Raw genomic sequence first — 11,624 nt, forward strand, 5'->3', positions numbered from 1 at the left:
GACAGTTCACAAACATGTTGCATGATTTATGGAAATTTTTCATAATTTATATGGGGTTTAGCCGATCTAGTAGGAAGCGAGCCAAATTTGAACTACATGTCGTACATAGTTTGCTCTAATTGTCAAAAAATCATTTTTAGGTACACAAGTTGCTATTTCAATAGAGATATGATATGAGGGTGTTCTGCAAGATCCAACACCTAGCTAAGAACAGTCATGCCTGCCATTTTGAGCACATTTTGAAAACCACATACAAAATAAAAAAATAAAAATGGAAAATTGTTAAATAAATATGTTGTTCATTTGTCCTTATAATTATTAGACATAAAAGAACCCAAGGCGCATTTTTATAAATTTCATAAGCAGTTTTCAAACATACGGCAAAACAATTGACTAATGTTCTTTTTAGACCTTTACAGAGTATTTTGCCCACTTGGGGAAGCTGTGATTTCCCGTAGTGATTCGTCGCATCTGCCGATGCAGCATCTGACGCATTATGCAAAGCAACACATATATGCTTAATGCTTCCCTGCACCAAAAAAGAAGATATATATATAATATCTAAAGCAAGCGAATAGGATATGAAAAACTTGTGTGGTTGGTTTAGCCCACCGGTTCTTTGTCGACGACACATGATTCTCAGATACACAAAGCAAAAAAGTACAAGTCTCATGTGATGATATGATGATCGATACACTAGTCTACTTTTCTTGAAGAAGATAAGAACATATGTACCACAGCCAGGTAATTGTATCGGAAATCTTCCGCTAATCAACCACCATTTTATATACTACTGTACATGTTGTTGTCTAAAGAAAATTGAGTAACCGTCCAAAAATTCACAAACAGAAAAATTCAACCAGCAACTGAGGACGAAAGAAACAACCATTTCTTCATGGCAAGTAGCGGCACGCAAGCACGCATCATTTGACCACGGCGAAAGAAACGGCCCGGTCAAATCAAACATGATGTCCGAGCGCGCACGCCTGGTCGTTGCAATCCACTGACTTGCCGCCGGCGCCGGCCGGCTTCCCGCCCTTGCTGGATCCGTCCGACTCGGCCACTCGCCGCGTCGACCTTGACCCCCACGCCGCGGAGAGAGTCCGCGTCAGGAATGACGGCCACCGGCCGGACTGGCCCAGCCGCACGCTCCTTCCGCCGCGGCTGCTGCCTTCGCCGGCGCCGATCCTGAGCGCTCGGCGCGTGCTACCCTGGCGGCCGGACGTGAACGCGATGAGGCTCTTCGTCCGCCGCAGCTTCCCTGCCGCGACGGCCTCGCGGAGCACGTTCTCAGGTAGCCGCAGCGTGAACCTCTCTGCGCCGGCGCCGGTACCGGTGCCGGCCCGCGCGACTAGTGAGTGCCCCGTTGAGTACGAACGCGCGAACCGTGCAGGCGCGCGGCTGGACTTGGAGCGCAGCGCGCGCTTCAGGCTGCCGATGCGCGTCAACTCGTCCGTCTCTTCTCGTATGATCCTCTCGTCCTCGGTCTCGTCCACGTCGATGACGACGGCCGGCGCTGCTGCCGTAGGAGACGCCGGCGGCGGGACTTCCTGCAGCTGCGAGACGGAAGGATCCGACAGCTCGGCAGGCACATCATCGCCGGTGGACGGAGCGTTGGGGTCCTCGGGGACGAGGTTCGCGCGGCAGACGGGGCAGGTGACGTGGGACGCGAGCCAAGTGTCGATGCAGTCCGGGTGGAAGACGTGGGAGCACTTGGGCAGGAGGCGGAGCGTCTCGTCGTCGTCGAACTCGCTGAGGCACACGGCGCACTCGAGCGCGCCCTTGATGGCCTTGTGCTCCTTCACGTCCGCGTACGCCATGGTCGGGAAGGTCTCCAGGACGGCCGGGTCGAGCCCGCGCTGTCGCCGCGAGCGCGCCGCGGTCCCGGTACCGATCGGGAGCCGGGCGGCGGAGTAGCCGAGTTGCTCGCCGTAGCAGTGGCGGATGTAGACGGAGAAGAAGCCGAGGAAGAAGAAGGCGGCGATGAGGACGACGATGACGATCGCCATGGACGGGCTGAAGTTTGTCGCGTAAGCGCCAAAGCCGGGGGGAGGCGGGTTCGACTGCGCTGACGCGAGATCGCCAGCGGCGAGCACCACAAGGATGAAGAGGAGGAGGCGGCCATTGCCGCAGCGTGATGGTTCCATGGATCGGTGTTGAGTCTGAGTGGTGTAATAACCGAGTTGGGCTGGACGCTTTCCTTTATGTGGGATTTGGAGTTGTCAATTGGGTGCAGAGTGGAGCGTGTTTATACGGTCAGGTGGATGACGGCCGGCTCGTAGGCTTGTAGAGCGGGAAAGCTGCGAAATTGCTAGGTCCACCGCAAAATTATTGTTTGTTTTCAGTGCCTTTCTGCCTCTTTTTATACCTTCCGTTGGTTTCAGGTACTCTAAACACAGGGGTAACCCTTTCTTAAGTGCAATTTTGCCTTCTTCATGTTGAATAATTCTAATTTAATACTTTTCAGTGAGGATCATATTCTTTGGTCAATAACAAATTTTCAAGTGTGTTTGTTTCGAAGAGCGAGGGGAACAGTCTCCTCACCCGGCAGAGTGTGCTATTTGTTTCTAAGCTACTCCCTCCATTCTCAAATAAGTATACACATGGGTTTTTCCAAGACAAATTATGAAGTGAAGTAAAAAATGCATTGGGAATATGCATCTCTCATCTTTAATTATTTCGCCCGCAATAAGCTAAGTGCATGCAGAAAAATAAGGAGAACATATGTTCAATATTATTGGGTTTGATTTCCGTGAGATGAGAGAGAAGCAATTAAAATACATTGGAAAGATATGAGTACACTCTTTTGTGGATAAAGTTTAGAGCTAGATGTCCACTTATTTGAGGATGGAGGGAGTATTCATGTTTGTGATTAATCTTAAAGCTCGTTCAACAATTGTTTCTTGTATGAATCGTGCAATTCAATCGAGATTCCATAGCCCAGACCATCTCGCTCCCAACCCTCACGTCCAGGCCGTGATGCCGCGCTGCGCAGGGGTTCCCACAGCCTCCCTCCCCTTGACTACACCTCATCACGACTCCCCTCCCGCTGCCACCGCCCGGGGCGTTGCCGGGCAAAGCCTATGTGGCACGGCGGCGATGGTGGTTTTCTTCTGGTGCTGATCGGGGGAGGTGCGGCAGTTGTTGGTCCTCCTCTCTAGGAGGCGGTGGGGCGGGTGGCGACAATCGGGGAGGGTCTGCATCGGCTAGAGGCGGTTCCTTTCGCGTCGACCAGGGGAGGTGTGACAGCGACTGGTCCTACTCTCCAAGCGGTGGTGGGGCAGGGTGGCGGCAACTGGGGAGGATCTGCATCGGCTGGTGGTGGCGGCGGCAGCTGGGTTGGTGGCGCAGACGTCGGTCCCTATCTGGGCCATTTGGGCCTAAATGGTTGGTGGGCCTGCAGCCTCTCCTGCTGCTTCTTTGTCGGTGAAGAGCGAAGTCTCCCCTAGGCTACTTCTGCTTAAGTAAGGACGCCCAAGATCTAATCCGGGCATGGCAGTGTTGGTCTTATCCTCCGCCGGAGGAGGTCACCCAGTTTGCGGCGTGTTGGGGATGCATAGCTACCCGTGAAAACCGGCTCCGACTTCGATCATGGCGTACGATGGCACGCCTGTTCGCCACTACCTTGTTGAAGGTCTCGCTCCTGCAGCCTGCATTTCTTTTCGCCTAGGCTGCTCCTGGGAAAATCCTAGACCCGACTCCTGGATCAGACGATGGCATCATGCAGCACTGGTATCCCTACTGAGGGCATCGTTTTTGGAGCAGACAATGGCTGGAGATGGTGTTGAGGTGGAGTGATGTGCATCCATCGCGGCAACGTCGGCGAGTCTTAGCGGCATGGTGCAGTGGGGTCTCGGTGACAGGCACAATGTGATGGACTCACGCAATTGGAAGCGTTGTTGGGCGCCATGGTGGTGTCGACGACAAGCCTGGCAAGGGCTATGCAGATTTTTGCCCTGAAGATGGACCAATTGTTGATGGTGGTGACGGCTTCTGAAGCGAGGGCATAGGATGTTTGCCAAGGGTCTGCTAGACCGGTTGTGTACTCTTGTTCTTCGCAATAGGTTAACTCAGGGATGCCCCGATTATTAGCTGGTGGGGCGTTGTTTGTGTTTCTGGGGAAAGAGGCCCTGACGGCTTGTTGCTTCACTCATTGTCGGGTTTCTAGCTGTTGAGTGGTAGCTTCGAGTTTTGTGATATGCTTTTGACAAATCTTTGTTAAATAAAATCAAATGAAAGCCTTATGCATCTTTTTGATACAGAGTCTTGGGCTTAGCCTCCATTTTGAAAAAAAAAGGAAGTGTCAGTATATGTTATATCAAATCACGTCCCTAACCAAGTTATTTTTCTGGAAAACATTACATTTCATAAATCAAGTGGCAGCCAAACATGATGTTTTTAGGCATGGAATTTGAAGTTGATCAATGAAATGATGGCTTCCGTGTGATATATCGTTTTATCTGTGCCAAATGGAATAAAATGAGGGGTGTCAAACGAGCTCTTAATAATAGTTTTATGAAAGTACACGCATGATCACATTTCCAATATTCATGGAGTGTTTGCGGGTCCAGTAGGTACATGCCTGATGAGCCCTGCTATACACACGACGAATTCCGTCCGATACTCATACGATCCTGCGTAGCTGCGAATCTTCTCGCGCTGAAAGGCAAACACGCTTCAGGTCTGGGCTAAATATTTTTTTGTACTATTTTTTTTGCATAAAATCGTTGCAAGTTTTTTTCAGCGGTATTTTGCACAATCTTTTTTTTTTAAACGGAGGCAAAAGCTTTACCTCATTCATTTATTAAGCAGAAGGTGCCCGGTTTTTAGGAGAAAACCGAGCAAAAACCAACAACAACTGTGCCATAGCACACCCAAACCACACACACCCGCCACCGGGGCACACCCAGCCACCCTGGCTACCCACAAAAGCTAAGAAGCTCAAGCCGGCCTATGCCAAACAGATGGCTCTTCGGAGAGAGACCGGCAGCTCCGCTTCTGATGACGAGCCTCAGAGAGGAGATGCGCAAGACAAGCGCCGAATAGGACCTTCATCGGACCGCCCGCCCCGCGCCGCAGCACCACCGCCGCACCCCGACCATGACCAGGCCGCGCGCCACCACGGCCGCCCGCAGCCCCGCTAGCGCCCAGCCGCCGGCCCACCGCGCCCGCCACACCTCGTCGCGCCCGGGCGAGCTCCTCCTCGCCAGGGGACGCAGGAGGGGGGAGAAACTGCCCCGCCGCCACCTTCCCCGGGGCGCGCGCGGCTTTGCCGGCCCCCCTCCGGCGGCGGCGAAGCAAGGGAGAGGATCGGGGTGGGGCTAGAGGCGGCGGCGGCAAGGGTTCCCCCCTTGTCGCCAGAGGAGGGCGACGCGGGGGGACGGGGAGACGAGACTTTTTGGTATTGTATTTTGCACAATCACACACACCAAATATGGCGTTTCCATTCCAGGATTCCAGCATGCGGCAAAAGGCATAGTCGACGCGCGCACCCAACGACCTCCTGAGACCAACGATCTCCTGAAATTTCACCGCGCACACCCATCTTCATTTCCGCCTCCACTCTAGCACCGCCGCCACCCCTATTCCGCGCCGCTTCCGCCGCCGCTGCCTTGCTCGCCGTGGTAGATCAGTGACGCGTCGGTACTCCAAATTTTTTTTGGCGCGCCAATGCTGCTCAAATCAACGGACGACCAACCGCGCCGCTGCCTCCTGAAGTCGATTTCGCACCCAGCGAACACCTCCGCCACAGAATTAGCGCCTCAGCGAGCATCTCTACCCCTTAGCGACCGGATCTACGTCACCGTAGCGGTGACGCAGATGTTCTGGGAGGCCGGCATCCCAATGCCATGAGGCGACGTGCACCTCCCCCACGGCTGGAACCTGAGCCCAGATCGGGTTCCGATGCCGCCGATCCGGAGCTTCGGCCGCGCCCGCGTCACTGAGATCTGGCGGCGGCAGCCTCTAGATCGACAAGCCCGCGGCTACTCCGCCGCGGGCCGCGCCAGCGCCACAGGGCCCAGCCCGAAGAGGACGAAGACTCCGAGCTGCAGGCCACGCTGCGGCGTCCCGCGAGGTCAACGACCTCGAGGAGCTGTCCAAATGGCCGCACCTCGCCGAGGCGCTGCGCGCCTCCACGCTGGAGTAGGAGGCCCGGAAGGCCAAGGGGGAAAGGGCGCAGGTCGCCCTGGCCGGAGTCCCCGGCGCCCTCCAGCGTGTCCAGTCGGAACAACGCGTCGCCGCCGGGGGCCATCGTCCTCATCGACGGTGACGACGACGAGTACTACTGGGAGTAGGGTGGCGCACCGGCGGCCACCTTGTCCCAAACCCTAGACTAGGGTTTCCTTCTTTTTTTTAGTTTAAAGCCCATATAGGGCTTTTTGTGTAAAAATTGCCCAAAACAGGACTAAGTTTAAATGAACTGTAGTTTAAATTTAATTTGTTTTTGTTTTCCTTTATTATTATTATTTTTGTTATCTTTGACTTTTGGGGTGCGTCCGCGCGTTGGCACAGTGCGCGACCTAAACGGATCGACGGCCAGATCCGCCTGTCCATGCGGCAACCCAAACAGTCCAAAACAGACGGTCCAACACGTCCATTTGGATCGTCGCGTTGAAGATGGCCTTACGGAAGGGATGCGAAGTCGTGGAAGGGGTTTGATTTCTGGGTTGGTTGGAGTGGAACTTTGGACAAAGGGCGCAGGAACTAATTAGCTGTGCTTTCGCTGGGAGGAGCCATCGTACATAGATCGGATGGAGATTATCGTGTGTGGAGCAATTCCGATGCCTGATTTATATATACACAAGGTTGGAGTCACTAGATCACTCAATTAATTTCAGTGCGCATCTTTTAAGAACAAGATGTTTTATCGTGACGCTGGATCATAACAATTCCACTTCTTTTAAACAACGGTTCAAGACAAAAGTGAAGAAGTCCCTTGGAAGGGAATTAATCGATCTAAAAAAAATGTGTCCATGGCCAGCACGTTGGAGTGTTGGTGCACACAGCCAGAGTTTCCTGAGAAGTGCAGTAGGTCGGAGGCTGTTAGCCGACCGCGACCACCGAAGGATCGCTGGAGATGCCCGGCTGCGCGCGAGAGCACGTGGCCGTTGTATTCTCGTCTTCTCTGGACTCTTTCCGTTCTATTTCGTGGTGCTACCTGCGAAGCTGACTTGACTAACAGCAGGACCTGTCATCAGTGACCTTTGCTTGTGCAATTTTGATAGTTTTGCGCAATTAGGCGGATCTGATCCTAGTCAAATGTGACAGCGAGGAAGAAAGGTTCTTAGAGTGTTTGACAAGCAAATCATCTAGAAGACGACCAGTGAAGGATAAATGTTTTTGTATGGACTTGTCATTATTATCCATTCTTGACATTTGAATTCCTGGTAAGTTTTTTGTTTCGTTTTTCAACCGTGGTACTGGTACGGTGCCAAGCCGCACACCTAGCATTACAGCATGGCTGCGCTTTCGCCCCCCTTTCTTGATATGCATTGTCATGTTTCATCTAGTAGGTCACCACTCACCACCCCGTCGTTATCGCTAATCTCACCCTCTACTATTTGTGTCTTACAAGATGTCCTAGATGTTCAGCCACCTCCTTTCACTTCCATCTTTTGTCGCCGTTGAGATAGTCACCGGCCTAGACGGTGTTGGGTCGGGTGCCACAGCAACCCGAGAACACATCTAATACCACAGAAAGATTCTCATGACGTTCACTACCCATCGGCTGCTCTATACGACCTCATTGTATCTTGGTCATTTTGCTAATATGGTCAGTGTTTTCCATCTTTGATCGCCTCCTCTCACACCATCTCCTCACTGCCTCCTCTTCTTTGATTCCATCACTCCTACTCAATACAACCCGTGGAACGTACATACCATGATGAAAAAGGGTTCACACCCTGAGCCTATGAATAGCTTTTATTTGGTTGTGCGCCAATGATCCAAGACCGGCTCATTCAAATGCATACATACATAGTAAGAAAACTTGCGAGTATTGGTTCAAAAAAATATTTATATTGTAAAAAGAGAAACGGTCCACAATATAAATGCGCATTTGCTATTATGGTGCAACATGGGTGCCGATAATTTTATTATAAACTTGATTCACACATTCTGTTCGCCATCCTTATCCATCACCTCGCCCTCTTCTTACCATCTCCATTCACTAAGATGCATCCGCTCCTCAGACGAGATTTAGTCACTTCCTTCCACTTCTTCTTTCATTGACGTTTGGATATTTGCAAATGGCTATTGCCTTAGGCGGCATCAAGCTAGGTGTCGTAGCATCCTGATTAGTCAAATATTGTGAGAACACTCATACGCTTTCCCTGCCTCCTCTCCACACGGATGTTTATTCTTCCTTCAAGGTCCTCCACACCACCTGCCTCAAGGTATTCATAGAAATATACTCGCCAATGCGCTTTAGCTTTCGTCGGACACCGCAGGTTATTACGGATCTGTTAGGCCTTGTCTGGTTAACCCACTTGCAAAGTGGATTGGAGTGGTTTGGAGAGTACTAGGGTGAATTCTAACACTTAAATCCAATTCCACCCCCCAAAAACTAAACGAGGCCTTAGGGTGGGTAGCACGCCGAGTTGAGTTCGGGAGGTTCTCTCCGGTAAATATATGTTTCCTATCTCTTTAATGAAAAAGATACTGCGGAACACAGAACAGAATAGCTTTGTCTCCTCCCATGAAAGAAAAATTGGCGGCTAGGGTGGAAACCTTAGCAGCCGCTGCCATCTGCCTTGTCTTCGCCGTCTACGATCAGGAATCGATGGGTCCAGGTTGGAAGGGATGGGGACCTTGAACCTGTGCTCGGTGCTTTGAAAGGGTCCCTAAAAGTAATAGTTTGGTCAACCGGCATTGTCGTAATGGTGGCTATGGTGATGTTGCACGTAACAAGAATAAGGTATATCAGCCTCCTCGTCCACCTCGTGGGCGGTGATCTTTCCAGTAACGTTGAGGGGGCTGGGGATTTGTCTAGTCGTCGCTTCCCTAGAGTAGTGGATCTCGTCCTGTCTACGTGTGTTATAAGTTTGGTGTTGGAAGATTAGGATCAACTGGCGACGACTTCGGCTCTGGGCAGTGGTATTAGGTGCACATGCACGAACACTTCTCGACTATCATCAACAACGTCAATCCTGCTTTGGCGAGAGTAGTGGTCTCTAGGTGATCCAAGGATCTCGATAGTTTTTATTATATTTTTGGTGCTTTGTACTTGTGAATTCATAGAATAGATTCAGATCTTTCAGGCAAAAAAAAAAGATACCTCTTTTAACAACTCTATTTTCAGGGCACCCGGTAGGTTTGAAAGGTTTATCATTCCATGTCTCGGGGATGTGTTCACTTGTGCCCTTGAGCGGGAGGTCATCGGCAGAGGCAACACTTATCTACGGTAAAAGTTGTGCATTTTTTGCCGTGTTGCATTTTCTGCTCTGGTGACTCTCATACACTATTCTTTCCTCCTCTCTACATGGAGGTTAATTCCTCCTTGAAGGTCCTCCGTTTTTGGGAAACCCTCTTTAAAAAAAAAGTCCTCCATTTCACCTACTGTGGGCATTATCCTTCGGGTACCAGACATTGCTATACCCGGTGCAGATTATGAAGATGGACCAGCACAAGGACTCGACAAGCTGGATCCGCATGTAATATGAACTTGGACTACAAGAAGAATACTCCAATACGTATTCTACTAGGACGCTTGTAGACTCTAGTCTGGTTGCATATATAAAGCCAGGCTGGGGCACCCCCTAGAGGGTACCCAATACCTAAGATCATAAGCGCGATACGCCTAGACATCGCAACCCGCAGATTAGAACTAGACTAGATAGAACTCGGCCTACGGCGGCCCTCTGTATATATTTTATCATATAGTGGATTGCTAGCAGGACGTTGCGATCCTCCACCACGGGGACGTGAATCTAGGTACGTTGGGCCTACTCTCGCTCCCGGAATCTCCATCGTCGCCTTCCGTCATCCCTAAGCCCCTCATGGCGGGCACTGCCGAGGAACCGCCTTGTCACCTACATCAAAGTATCCGTAGGAAGATATTCACCAACACGCTTTAGCTTTCATCGGACACCTTAGGGTATTACGGCTCTGTTACGCCTTGTTTATTTAATCCATTTTGAAAGTGAATTGGAGAGTACTAGTGTGAATTTTGACATAGATGGAATTTGATCCCCTCAATGCACTTCAATCTTCTTCCATCCCTAGGAAACCGAACAGGGACTTAGGGTGGGTAGCATGTCCAGTTGAGTTCGCGAGATCTTCTCCGGTAAATATATGTCTCTTTAATAAAAAGATACCGCGTCTGCCCCAAAATAACGCGTATTTGCTATTTTTGTTCAGCACACGAGGTGACCATCGTAAATATATTTTCTTGTACAGCTTGATTAACAGTCTACCAATCGTGGACGTCCAAAAACTATTATCCTACCACAGCACAGTTTATTAATTAAACTCGGAACAGTGCATTTCTTAGTCCGAGGCGAGGAGAACTTTGACGTGATATGCGCATTTGAATCTTTCAAACCTATCTTAATCCAGAGCACGCGTAGAGATTAATCTAGTAGCTTGATACTTTGATAGTAGCTTGGATATCTCCAGGGCGGCATATGCGTGGGATGGATGTGACGGAGAAAGGGGAGGCGAGTTCTAGAACTCGATTGGCCGGGCGGGGTCACAGACTAATTGTTCCTAGTAAGTACCAGATGGAACTGAAACCTGGACCGGACTTTCCGTTGGGACCCGGTCGGGCGGAAACTCGCGAGCTGCGCAACGTACTACTGGTCGTCACGGCGTTGCTGGCGGCTGGCTGCTGCGAACCGCTCAGGCGCGCGCGTGACGTGTGTGCCGGTGCCGCCGCCGGTGGCGACGTACTCGCACGGCACCTTTGCGCGCGCGGGTTCAGGAGGCTCCACGTACGTACTCGTACGAGGGTGAGGAAATGAAGGAGACTCCTATGTGTATTCAGTATGGACGCGTTTGGTTCACGTTTTCGCAGCCAGACTCTAAAACAACGCACATTCTTGACCCAGCTGTGGAGTCTGGCCCGTTGGAAACAGTGCAAAAAAACGTAGTTCCCACTTTGTTTGGTATCCTGGGCTGAAATTTCTGCGTTGGTAAGAGATTTTGGGCTGGATGTTTGGTTGTGGCTGCGTCCTGCATGCATGTGAGGCTGCCATGTGAGGGCCCAACAACCTGGCACTGAAAACCAAGGAAATGTTCACGTGTTTTCGTTTGCAACGGGTCTGGCTCCGGAGAAACTTCCGATTCTGTCGTAGATGTGGAGCCTGGCCCCGAGGCCCTTTTTCACTGCTTTAAGGTCCGTGCTGTGCAGGCAGTTTTGGGCCCTGTTGTTTGGATGCCCACGAAAAAATGAATCTTTTTCAGCCCATCAAGTCTACCAACTTCAATGCAGGCTACCAAACGCGCCCTATGTGTGTGGAGTATTTATCGGCCGGTGTTTTGTACGTGGTGCCGGACTCCTGCACGACACCACCGCTGCGACCTGCGTGTGCCTCAAGGTTGGAGGTTCACCTTTTTCTCTCGGAGACACAAGAAGGGTCCTAAAGGAATCACGGCTGACATCAGGACATCTCCGAGAGCGTCCT

General features: G+C 51.2%; 1 protein-coding gene across 1 annotated transcript; it reads right to left on the reverse strand.

The window, feature by feature from the left end:
* Positions 1-674: 674 nt before the first annotated feature.
* LOC127301928 (E3 ubiquitin-protein ligase ATL6) lies at positions 675-2,310 on the reverse strand. Its single transcript, XM_051332226.2, has one exon. The coding sequence runs from the start codon at positions 2,145-2,147 to the stop codon at positions 960-962; it is 1,188 nt and encodes a 395-aa protein (XP_051188186.1). The 5' UTR covers positions 2,148-2,310; the 3' UTR covers positions 675-959.
* Positions 2,311-11,624: the final 9,314 nt, after the last annotated feature.

Source organism: Lolium perenne, chromosome 5 (assembly GCF_019359855.2).
Source record: "Lolium perenne isolate Kyuss_39 chromosome 5, Kyuss_2.0, whole genome shotgun sequence".
NCBI classification, from domain to species: domain Eukaryota; kingdom Viridiplantae; phylum Streptophyta; class Magnoliopsida; order Poales; family Poaceae; genus Lolium; species Lolium perenne.